We start from the raw sequence: 11,922 nt of genomic DNA, 5'->3' as shown, positions 1-11,922 counted from the left end.
TCATGGGATCGCAAAGAGTCAGACACGACTGAGCGACTGAACTGAACTGAGTGGTAAAGAATCTTTCTGCCAAAGCAGGAGATGTAAGAGATGTGGGTTCGATCCCTGGGTCAGGAAGATCCCCTAGAGGAAGGCATGGTAACCCACTCCAGTATTCTTGCCTGGAGAATCCCATGGACAGAGGAGTCTGGTGGGCTACAGTTCATCAGGTTGCAAAGAAGCAACTTAACATTCATGATTGAATTGATTGAAGCAACTTAACATTCATGCACATGCAGTAGAAATGTGAGTCACATGTGTAATTTTTAAAATTTCTAGTAACTATATTAAAAAAAGATAAAACAGACTGGCAAAATTTAATAACATCATTTTAATTCACTATCTCCAAATAATATCAACATGTCACTTGTGTAAAAATTACAGGAGATACTTTTATATTCTGTCTTGGTACTAAATCTTGGCCGTCCTGTATTTTACACTCACAGTGCATCTCATTTGGACTAGCCATATTTCAAGTGCTTAATAGTCACCTGTGGCTACTTTGTTGGGCAGCAGACACTAATTAGCAATGCCAATAAAAATTAGTTAAGATCTATGTAATACTTTATGATTTCCACAACCCTTTTGATATATAAATCCCGTGTAAGTCGGAGTAGGTGGCTGTTTAACATCTCCATTTCACAGAAGAAAAGCATCAGCAATTCTGTGTACTTTGCTCAAGGTCATCCACTAGCAAATGGTGAACTCAATTCTTATCTTCAAACATTTCTTGTACTTCCTTTTCTAACAAGAAATACAAAGGGAAACTTTAATATTATCATATACATAGATCCGAAGGCTCATTGGAGAAGACTCTTGAGAGTCCCTTGGACTGCAAGCAGATCCAACCAGTCCATTCTAAAGGAGATCAGCCCTGGCATGAAAAGGAACAGTTCTTTGAAAATCTATCTACAATTTCCTCGTCAAAAATCCTGCCAGTTTAATCTCACCAGAATATTTTACTTCCATTATTCTAAAAATGTGCCTTGGATAAACACATTCCAGGTCTGAAGTACTATGGATGTAAATGATACAGGGGGCTTAAAAAAATCCTACCCGTCTCTCAGATACGCTCTATGATGTAGGGCTCTACTTTTAAGTACTCTTAGGGGTGAAACTGAAGTATTTCAGAGTCCCAAATAGGTAAGAAATGAAAAGACAGGATCCTCTTTTCTAGTTTAAAAAGCACACATGCCCCAAATGTTCAAAGCACAAACAGATCCAGTTGGCTGTCAGGGAAGAGGCGCCTAGTGCTGGGCTTCTTTTATAAGATAGGCAGGCATGTCCGGGAGATAAGGGTGAATTGGGACAGGCTAGCTTGAGAATTGCCATGCGAAGCCCCTCTCCCTAGACTGATGTTCCTGAAGAGATGCCAATGGCAGCTGACTGCCCTCCTAGCCCAAGCTGCTGCCCAGAACCGCCTGGAGATGCCCACAGAGGTGCGCAGGTGCCCTGGCTTGACTCCCAGACCTGACTAGTATTGTCCTCTTCCGATCTCCCTTTCCCTGTCCCCACCCCTATAAAGAATGAGAACTCAGTGGTGGCTGGAAGGTAACATAAGGCTTCTAAAACCTGTCAACAACAAAAAACAATCAGTCGATCTAAGAAAGAAATGGAAAATTTTATTCGAGCCAAATTTGACGATTATAACTCGAGAATCTCAGAAAGCTCTAAGAATTGTTTCACCTGTTAGAAGTCGAAGCACAGTAATACAAATTTTTTGAAAAACAGCTGTACATTAAATGACATATTATTGACAGTTTACGGAATCCAGATCTAAGTGCCATGTGACCCCCATCAAGAATAAGTGTTATCTTTAAGGAGTCGTCTTACTGATGCCAGAATTTTGCTTTTCTTGGTTAAGCAGGTTTTTCTGCCGAAGGGGAGGTTCACGGAGGCTAGGTCCATGCCTAACGCAGATACACAACGCACCACAGGTGGGGGAGAGGCCAAAGGGCAGATAAAACTTTGGAAGTTTATATTTTTCTTGCCAAAAAAATACGAGTTTTATTTTACAAACCAAATCTGCTAGTTTGCCTGGCAGACTACAGCCTCCAAATAGCCTCCACAAAGAACCCAACTTTCTCTGTAAGACAGCAAAAGCTGAACGCTCCCTTCTCCAGGCCGCTTCTAGTTACTCTTGGTTACGAATATTCACAGAAGCGAAGTGTAAAGTCTGCGTGGGTACTCATGGGCGCATGGTGTGACTCTGCCATCGTCGGGCATGTGTTGGGTTGACCAGTGCGATAATTCTTTAAGACTTCCAAGGAGCCCCGATCCCACACCGCGAAGGGGCTCTGCCACCGACCTGCGTCAAGATCCGTTTCAACTATAGTCTACGTGGCTCCCAAGCTTTGTGCATGCGCGAGGCGGAGCTGCCACCAACTTCCGGGCAGTGAGGGGCAAGCAAGGCGGTGACGGGTCTGGGGCGGGGAGATCTAGCCTGAACACTCCTTTCGGGCTCCTGCACTTGGGATCCCGTATCCGTCTCCAGAAGCAGGGCCCAGGAGGTGGGAAGGGAACCTGCAGGAGCCGCCGCTGACTCCACTATCCCGCCGGCTGCACCAGCCCGACCTTCCGCTCCGGGGCTGGGGGCGGGCCACGGAGCCACGCCCCACGCACGCGCGCCGGGAGTCAGCTGGACCGCACCGGTGTTCACGTGACGCGGAGCGGTGCCCTGCGGACTGGAGGGAGGGAGTCTCAGCCGGGAGGGAAGCGAACGGCGGGATCCGAGGTGGCGGTAGCAGCAGCATGGTTACGCTGTACGGGGGCGTAGAGGGGTGAGTGCGGTCTGGAGCGGTGAGGCCGGAAGGGCGTCCTGGGCCACTCTGGCACGAGGAGAGGGGGCGAAAGGAAGGTTGTAGCCCGGCTGGCAGGCTGGTGATCTCCCGCCTCAGAGAGGGTTTGGTCACCTGGGCTTTGGGGCTGCGGGGCCTTGCGGAGAAGGAGTGTGTGCAGGCGCAGCGGTGCCCTTGGGTCGAGTACTTTGCAGGCACTGTTTGCCACGGCCACACCCCGGTCCTTTGTGTTTTGTGGCGGAAACACTCCCCTTTCTCGCACGAAAGACCCACTCCACCGGAGTTCAGCTGGAGCAGCTCTCTTTTTTTCCATTACTGCTCCCGAGAGTTTTGCAGAACAGGTGCCAGGTGTGAAGTTGCTGGACTCGGGGTGGGGAGCGGGAGTGTGGTGGAATCCGGAACAGTGAGCTTTGCCAGAAGGTATCTGGCATCTAAGGGACATCACAGGTGGCGCAGTGGTGAAGAATCCGCTTGCCGTTGCGGGAGACGCATTGCATTCCTAAGTTGGGAAGATCCCTTGGAGGAGGAAATGGCAGTCCACTCCAGTAATCTTGCTTGGAGAACCCCATGGACCGAGGAGCCTGGTGGGCTACAGTCCGTAGGGTTGCAAAGAGTCAGACGCGGGGACACACAGACACACACACACACGACCTGAAGCTGGGGCTAGCAGGACAGCTGCTAGCTTGTCCTGATGTCTGAAACCCCTCCATTCTTTTCTTTTTTTTAATCCTTCCCATTCTTATTGGCACTTAAGCCTCACACTAGATCCAGCCCTCTTGTTCTTGCATAGTTCCTGCTGGGAAGCTTGTCTGCCAGACTTTTTGTAGTTACTTTTCTCCTCGGTATCACCATGGGCGAGACTTTTGCCCTGTCTGGGCTTCAGTTACCACATGTGTGAAGTGAGAAGAGCAATGAACAGAATGATCGCTAAAATTCCCTGCCAGTGACAACATTCTATGAATCTGGGTGTGTCAGATCAGAGTAGAGAGTGGCTGTTGTCTGAGCTAGAGCATTTTTTAATCTGAGCTTGGACTACTTCTATAGCAGTCACATCTCACTGCAGACACATGGACCCCAGAGTCTTTTCTTTCACGTGCATGATTATGATCAATCTCTCCTGCCCTATATCTATCGCAGTTTTTTAAACTAAGTACAGAAGTTTGTATTCACCCTGGTCGTATTCATGTGTAACGTATAAACCTTTTTACCAGTTTGTTAAGAAGTTCTTTGGGGACAGTGTGCCACCTCATGCATTAACTACCCCTTGAAACCTTGTCATCTTTGAATTTGATCAGCAGGTCTTCAGTGTCCTCTTCTGATAGTCTTAAAAGTACTGATCAATGAAGAAACATACATCACACCACCACAGACCTCCCTCCAAACTACCATGTCCCAGCATTTGACCATTTAGTTGCTTAAGCAGGTATTAACTCTCCCTCCCATCTGGTCAGTGTCTCTTACAAGGGTGACTTAAAGACCTTGGCAGCTGAATCTGCTAAAGGCTGCTGCTGCTAAGTCACTTCAGTCGTGTCCGACTCTGTGCGACCCCATAGACAGCAGCCCACCAGGCTTCCCCATCCCTGGGATTCTCCAGGCAAGAACACTGGAGTGGGTTGCCATTTTCTTCTCCAATGCATGAAAGTGAAAAGTGAAAGTGAAGTCGCTCAGTCCTGCCCGACTCTGTGCGACCCCATGGATTGCTGCCTACCAGGCTCCTCCGTCCGTGGGATTTTCCAGGCAAGAGTACTGGAGTGGGGTGCCATTGCCTGCTAAAGGCAACCTTTAGCTATTGTGAGAGAAGTAGAGAGACATGCTGTTCCTTTTATCTACCTGTGCCAAGCGTGAGGGTAAAGAAATGATCCAGAGCTTGACCCCATGGACCTTGTAGTCTAGTGAGAGGCAGACAGGAAAACAGCTTAACACGCTTTTAATACAGAGGAGTCCGGGGTGGGTGGGGTGGGGAACACTGACACGGCTGAACTAATGGAGCTCTGGTGGCTGGCTGGCCACACATCAGAGGTTTCAAGGGCAAAGGGTCTTGAAGGATAAGTAGGATGCTCCCAAGGGAAGTTGAATGGAAACTGCATTTCGGAAGTCCAAGAGCATAGCAATCACCCAGCCACAGAAGAAAGTTTGGGAGTGGTAACTGGGTTTGCTGAAGCTATCTCCCTCACACTGGGCTCTGCCTGTGACAAGGACTGCACAGGGTTTGCTGTATCTGCAGGTTTTTCCGAATTAAGACTGAGTGCCCCCTTGTGTTCTGTAGGGGAGGCACACGATCCAAGGTCCTTTTACTCTCAGAGGATGGGCAGATCCTGGCAGAAGCGGATGGACTCAGCACAAACCACTGGGTAAAGGCCACACTGAGGGGACCAGTAGGCTTGATTGTGGTTTTATTCTCTGTAATTCCTGTTAAGGTGGTGGCTGGGGGCTCACTTAGCAGCCTTTGGGGCAACACAGGTCGTGCACGCCTTTGTAACGCCTCCTTCCCTTGACTGGGGCCAGCTGATCGGGACAGACAAGTGCGTGGAGAGGATCAACGAGATGGTGAACAGGGCCAAACGGAAAGCAGGGGTGGATCCTTTGGTTCCTCTCCGAGGCTTGGTGAGTCTGGGTAGCGCTTGGGAATTAGGTCACAGCAAGGCCTAGACAGTGAGTTTGAACTTGAGGAGTCTGGTGACTGCAGAGGGAAAGACGTACATTCTTGTGGCTGCATTGTCACCTACAAGCCACAGGATTGGAAGAGCAAAGGGCTTTGGAGAGCCTTAAGGCCTTGGTTTGAATCCCAGCTTTGTCACTCAACATCTGGGTGACCCTCAGCACATTACTTATCTTCTGTAAGCCTCAGTTTCCTCATTTGGGAAATGCAGATAACAGTAGCTACCTCAGTTGCTGGGAAAGTAAAATGACATGATACATCCCAAAGTGGTTCGCACAGAGCCTGATGCATGAGCGCTGATTACATGTTAGTTAATATTCCTGGCTCAGAGCTTACTTTCAGGTCACTGTAGCTCTGGCTTCTCCCTGGACGTGTTCGTGAGATGTCCTGCAGGCATGGCCAAACGCCATGCATTCCAAACCAAGCTCCTCTCTCCTCCGCTTGCTCTTCTGCCCGTTTTTTCTAAGGGCGCTGTTGTCCTTCCCAGCTCCAAACCTGGCGGTGTTGAATCTCTTGTCCATGTTCAGTCCCTTCTGCTGAGGCGCTGTGTGGGGTGGAAGGAGGACTGGGCTGCATGAAAAGGGAAGGCCCAGCTGTAGCAAGCAGGGGCAGTCATCAGGACGGGAGGGGGCTGAGAAAGGAGCTGGGTCTGGGCCTCTGCTTGCTCGCTCACCTCCCGCGTGGCCTAGGGCCTATCCCTGAGCGGTGGGGATCAGGAGGACGCGGTGAGGATGCTGATGGAGGAGCTGAGGGACCGATTTCCCTACCTGAGTGAAAGCTACTTAATCACCACCGATGCCGCCGGCTCCATCGCCACAGCTACGCCGGATGGTGAGGAGGTGGAGGGAGGGGTGAGGTTGAGAACCGGTTTTCTTGGGGAAGCCCCTTAGGTTTAGCTGGCAGAACTTGACTTGCAAATGTCTGGGGAGCAGCCTCCACCACGGCCCCGACTCCTTTCATTAGCAGAAGCTTGCCTAGAGCAAGGACTGGGCAGAGGAGGGAGGGCAGGAAGGGTATCTTCATAGGAAGTGAGACAGGAGTCAAACGCAGGAGCCCACTGCAGAGGAGGAATGGGCCGTGCAGTGATGAAGCTGGCTGGGGACAGAAGCCAGTGCTGAAAAGACTGGGAGGAACTCTGTTGGGAATGTAAAAGCTATGGGATCATGAGATGGCCTGTTTTGCCAGCTGTACCATCTTGGAGAAGTTACAGAACACTCTGAATTTCAATTTCCTCATCTAGAAAATGGGGATAATTGTATTCTTAAGGTAGTTTAGAGTCTTGAATGAGTAGCACTGTGTGAACAGGGTCTCACACAACACCTGGCACATGGCAGGGACTCAGTAAAGCAGGTAGTCACTTGAAGTCTGGCTGGGCACAGAGACAGACTCCGATTCCTCTTTGGAGAAGGTCTCTATGTGACTGGAGTTCTTTTGAGACCCAGGCCCTCCGCCTTCAGGTGGGAAACTAGCTGGGCTGGGTTTTCTCCCCAGAGCTGGGTGGTGATCCCTTTGCTTGGGGCTGGTTTCTGTCCGTCCTTTCCTCAGTTGGAAGCTGTGAGCTCTGTGCAGAGTCAGCCACGCTGAGCCTCCTGTGCCCTTTCCAGGTGGGGTCGTGCTCATCTCTGGGACAGGTTCCAACTGCAGGCTCATCAACCCCGACGGCTCTGAGAGCGGCTGTGGTGGCTGGGGCCACATGATGGGAGATGAGGGCTCAGGTGAGCTCCCGCCGACTGGGCCTGTCCCAGGGTCCTGGACCTTCCCTCCCTGCGGCTCCCCATCTTCCTCTCCCCTCAGCCTGAAGACCTCTGGGGGCTCTTGGGGGGACAGCGCCTGAATCTGAGCACAGGGTAATGACTAAGATCGTCGAGATGCAAATGCTGGGTTAGTGGCAGGCCCTGCTCTTCAGCAGTAACTTGCACCCTGGACTCAGAGTCATGCCTCAGCATAACAGCTGTTGCTTACCTGTGTTGACCTTTGGAGTCCTTTGGAGGGAACTGACACTCTGAAGGTTAAGGCCATGGATGTCACGAGATGCATGCTAGTCTGCTAGCGGGAAAGGGGTATAGAAACTCCTTCCACCGTCACCTCATTATAGGTAGCAGGTGTATGTGTTCATGAAGGCCGTTATGGTCTAGTTCCTGGCATTGACAACAGTGGTTTGAGAGGCAGCTGGCTGACCCGGTCTTTATTTGGGGATGGGAGCAGAAGTGACACAGCTTCACCTGTTCTGTCCCCCGCTCCAGCTCTCCCTTATATGGATCAGATACAGTTTAATTAGAGGACTCCAGACTGGGAATCGGGGCACCGAATTCTCTGTAATACCCAACCCTGTCTAGGTCTGAGCGTCCTTCCCTGTGAACTTGGGGAGATTGTCCTGTCTTCTTAGTCCTCTCTGCTCTCTGCAGCCTACTGGATTGCACATCAAGCAGTGAAAATAGTGTTTGACTCCATCGACAACCTCGAGGCGGCTCCTCATGACATTGGCTATGTCAAACAGGCCATGTTCAACTATTTCCAGGTACTTGTACCCAGTAAACATGCTGTGTGGATAGGACAGCGGGAGATGGAGCAGGAGTGGATTCTGGAGAGGGACTGGGTGGGCCGGGGAAGTTGGGGTGAACTGTGGGTCAGAGCTGGAGGATGGAGAAGTCGTCAGTGGGGACAGGATTCAGAATGAGGTGGGTGCTGCTTTCCCCGAGGGTGTCAGGCATGAGGAGTGGGGCCAAGCTAGACTTCATCCTTGGGAAGCTAGACTCTGTGGGGAGGTGAAGGCAGATGCCATTTTAGGCTGGAAGGAGAGGTGCAGGGTGAGATTGGGAGCCAGTGTACACAGACCCAGGGGCAGCAGATTCGGTCTGATCAGGTCTGCTGGACCGTGAGCCACCTCTGGCCTGTGTGGTCAGGGAGGAGAGCCTATTAAAGAGGTGGGCAGGGAGAGTTCTTGGGAAGGTACAGCCTCCCACCCAGGGTGGCAGGGATTGACTGCCCTTGGCTGGGCTGTGCTCGTTTGCAGTGGGTTAGGAAACAGCTGCACTAGAGGTGGAGGTGGGGAGAGGAGAAGGGAAATCCGTTTATTTGATAGGCATCTCTCTGGCTGAGGGCCCTATGAGCAGGCAGGGGTCTGACCTGACTCAGCAGATTGGTTCTGAACTCCACTAATATGTCTGCTCCTCCCTCTCTTATCCTTTAGTCATTAAGTCGTTAACAAAGATTAATTGACCGAGGGTGTGTAACATGCTTAACATGATCAAATTTTAGCGCCCCCACCTTCCGTTTTAGTAATGTTGTCTAGGGAGTCCCTCATTCTTTGGGACCTTCAAAGGCGTCACGGGTGTGTAAGTTTGTTGTGATAGAAGACGAACCTGTGGTGAAATACGTGTGGGGAAAACAAATCCGTTTCTTTTTGATCTACCCTGTGCCATTTAAGGGAGAGGTGTGGTGAGCAGTAGTCGTCAGCACCTGAAGAAACTACAGAGCACTCTCTGGTGAGACCAGGCCGCTCTGCGTCGTGTTCAAGCGACCCCTAAAGAGCAGTAGATGCCATGCTGGGGAAAACAGAGAACTTCTCTCAAACGACACATCTCCGATCCTTGTACTCTCTCAAGCTTAAACGAATGTTACTTCAGCTCTTATAACAGTAGAGACAGCAGGAAGGCCAGCTGCGTGGGCAGGCTGGGAATTTTCCTCTGCCTCTGCTGACCGTCTTGTGCCCTCCCTGTCTCCCAGGTGCCAGATCGGCTAGGAATCCTCACCCACCTGTATAGGGACTTTGATAAATCCAGGTTTGCTGGGTTTTGCCGGAAAGTTGCAGAAGGTACTGGAGATGGGGCAGGGTTTTATCTGATTTTGTTCTGCAGAGACCTCCCTATTTGGAGGATGGAGTAGGATTCAGCTGGGGATTGGAAGTCAGTTTCCCTTTGACCAAGCGGCCTTAGTTTTCTGCCACCATGGGCCTTGGTACTGGTGGGCACAGGGTGGAAGCAGAAGGACGCTCAGGTTGTGTGGCCAGTTGTTTTATGTTGCCTGTTTCTCTTCCTGACAGCTGTCAGGGCTTGTGCAGCTGTGTGTCTGTATCTGAGACATTGGTGAAGCAGTTATCCTTTGGGCAAATCTATAACTTTCTTTTTTATCCGTGATACCCAGAGGACTAGGGGATCACAGAGAGGTTAGGCATATTTGGTTGGGTATCAGGAGAGGTTGAGCGAGGTCTCGTGTGTCTGCACATTGCTTTTTCTCCACTGTACAGTCCACACTCCCTTCATTTCCCTGAGGCTGATTCCTGCAGCCTCAGGGCATTGTAGGGCCCCCTTAGATCCTGCTGGCCTGAGGCCCTTTCAGAGCAGAGCCAGGAAGGGGCTGGGCTGACCAACAGCAGACTGTTGGAGGTGGGTGGGGGGCCCCGACAGTAGTACCCCGACAGCTGTTCAGGTTCTGGCTTCCCAGAGCTGACAGACCCGCAGGGACAGACTGAATGACTCAGTGAAGTTAGAGTACAGACCAGGCACCAGTGTTTTGCCCAGGGGGGCGCCCTTTCTTGAGTGCCTGGAGTGAGCCACGTCTGTGCAGGACACTATTCTGGGGTGGAAGTCCCTGGTGGGGGCGGGGGGAGTGACTTACCACCAGTCAGCAGGCGAGCCCCGACTCCTGACTGAGCCCTCTGCTAGCTGTCGGCTCTCCCCCAGTGGCTGCCCTGTTGCAGAGAAAGCTAACAAGGCGGCAACCCCCTCGGTGCTCACCCGCTGTGTTTCCTCCTCCCCACCCAGGCGCTCAGCAGGGAGACCCCCTTTCCCGTTGCATCTTCAGGAAGGCGGGGGAGATGCTAGGCAGACATGTGGTGGCAGTGTTGCCTGAGATTGACCCGGTGAGTTGAGGGGGAATCGGAGGTTGGGAAGCTGCTGACCCAGATCTGGCTCTTTCCTGTTAGGATGAGGTTGTCTCATCAAACTCTGTGTAAACTGGATACAACTCTAAAGTAACATAGGGTATGAGGAAAATTCTGTGGGAAGTCTGTAACCAAAAAAATGGTTTGGTTCGGTGCCTGCCCTTCGAGGCTCGTCCCGTGGTGTTTGTATATATAACAGATTGGCTGGTTGTGGGGTCTGTGCTGTTGCGTCTCGTTCAGTCCTGCTTCTGTCCCTTCCCCTCCCTTCTCTTTCTTTGCTCTCTATTGGTCCTTAACCCATTATTCCTTTCCCTTCTTTCCCTTGCCTTTATGAGTCTATTTTCCTTTTCCTTGAGTCCACCTTCTGGCTCTTGGCTAGAGGGAGAGTGTCTAGGGTAGGTTGGGGTGGTCCTAAAAAACTGCCCCCTCTGGCACTGGCAAGGCTTGGTCACCCCCAATTTCCATTTCTGCTTTCCGCCAGGTCTTATTCCAGGGAGAGATGGGCCTTCCCATCCTGTGCGTGGGCTCTGTGTGGAAGAGCTGGGAGCTGCTGAAGGAAGGTGAGCATAGGCTGGGGGGCCCTGTGGGGATGGGCAAGGGCAAGGGATGGGGCTGGAAAGCGGGTGGCCTGGGCAAACTGCCTGCCTCGGGGAGGATTTGGGACCTGGGCCCCGAGGCCTGGGCAGGCTACTGATGTCTCAGGCCAAGACCCTCAACCTTCACTCTTCCAGGGAGCCTTTTTTCACTGTCCCATCCAGCTTCCTCGAACTCTTAAAAAAAGTTCTTTTCCAAAGGATTTACTAAATAAGCCCCGCCTTTTAAAAATTAAAGACAGATCTAACTTGAAGTCGGAGCTTCTGACCAGCACGTCATGACAGCCCAGTCATTATAATCCTACCTCGAAGGGCAGAAGTGTGCCTTCTACTTCGCAGCTTGTTAAGTGGCTGTGTGGTTTTCATAACACTGCAGTAGCTCTAGGACCTGATGGAACCCCCAGGTGGCGGGGGGGCCGTGGGCTCCAGTCTCCCACAGCCATCCCTGGGCCTCTGCTGCCTGCTGTACCACCTGTGAGGGGTTTGGCGCGTGGGTCCCCTCAGGAGGCCTCTGAGCCTGGCCCTCTTCTTTGCCTCCCTCTGTCCCCACCTTGTTCCTGGTCTCTTACCTCCTCTGCATTTTTTCCTCCAGGTTTCCTTTTGGCGCTGACCCAAGGCAGAGAGATCCAGGCTCAGAACTCCTTCTCAGGCTTCACCCTGTTGAAGCTTCGACACTCCTCCGCCCTGGGTGCGGCCAGCCTTGGGGCCAAGCACATCGGGCACCTCCTCCCCATGGACTACAGCGCCAGTGCCATTGCCTTCTACTCCTATACCTTCTCCTAGGGCACCGGCCCTGGCTGTACCCTCTCTGAGCAAGCCCAGTGGACAGTGGGTGCTGGAAGGCAGGAGGCTTTTTCTCCTTTTCCTTTTTTTTTTTGTAAAAAAAGAAACACATATAGAAGAAAATAAATGCACTTTAACCACTCCCCAGCTGGATTGTTACCAAGCACA

General features: G+C 51.6%; 1 protein-coding gene across 2 annotated transcripts; it reads left to right on the top strand.

Annotated features, from left to right (window-relative positions):
• Positions 1 to 1,644: 1,644 nt before the first annotated feature.
• Positions 1,645 to 11,922, top strand: NAGK (N-acetylglucosamine kinase). Of its 2 annotated transcripts, XM_027554939.1 has the most exons (10): positions 1,645 to 2,819; positions 5,104 to 5,188; positions 5,343 to 5,441; positions 6,186 to 6,327; positions 7,101 to 7,211; positions 7,902 to 8,014; positions 9,223 to 9,310; positions 10,260 to 10,357; positions 10,860 to 10,938; positions 11,564 to 11,922. In XM_027554939.1, the coding sequence occupies exons 1-10, from the start codon at positions 2,791 to 2,793 to the stop codon at positions 11,752 to 11,754; spliced, it is 1,035 nt and encodes a 344-aa protein (XP_027410740.1). In that variant the 5' UTR covers positions 1,645 to 2,790; the 3' UTR covers positions 11,755 to 11,922. The 2 variants fall into 2 exon arrangements, with proteins under 2 accessions (XP_027410740.1, XP_027410741.1); XM_027554940.1 differs by lacking the exons at positions 9,223 to 9,310; positions 10,260 to 10,357.

The sequence above is a fragment of the Bos indicus x Bos taurus genome, chromosome 11 (assembly GCF_003369695.1).
Source record: "Bos indicus x Bos taurus breed Angus x Brahman F1 hybrid chromosome 11, Bos_hybrid_MaternalHap_v2.0, whole genome shotgun sequence".
In the NCBI taxonomy this organism is placed as follows: domain Eukaryota; kingdom Metazoa; phylum Chordata; class Mammalia; order Artiodactyla; family Bovidae; genus Bos; species Bos indicus x Bos taurus.
The sequence above is the reverse complement of the archived record's forward strand: the minus strand, read 5'-3'. Positions and strand labels throughout refer to the sequence as shown.

What these genes read in the sequence shown, in the direction of transcription:
- NAGK (XM_027554939.1), top strand. Translation starts at nt 2,791, where the DNA reads ATGGTTACGCTGTACGGGGGCGTAGAGGG. An exon ending in CGCCACAGCTACGCCGGATG is followed by an intron (nt 6,328 to 7,100) that starts GTGAGGAGGTGG and finishes TGCCCTTTCCAG; the next exon opens with GTGGGGTCGTGCTCATCTCT. An exon ending in GATGGGAGATGAGGGCTCAG is followed by an intron (nt 7,212 to 7,901) that starts GTGAGCTCCCGC and finishes TGCTCTCTGCAG; the next exon opens with CCTACTGGATTGCACATCAA.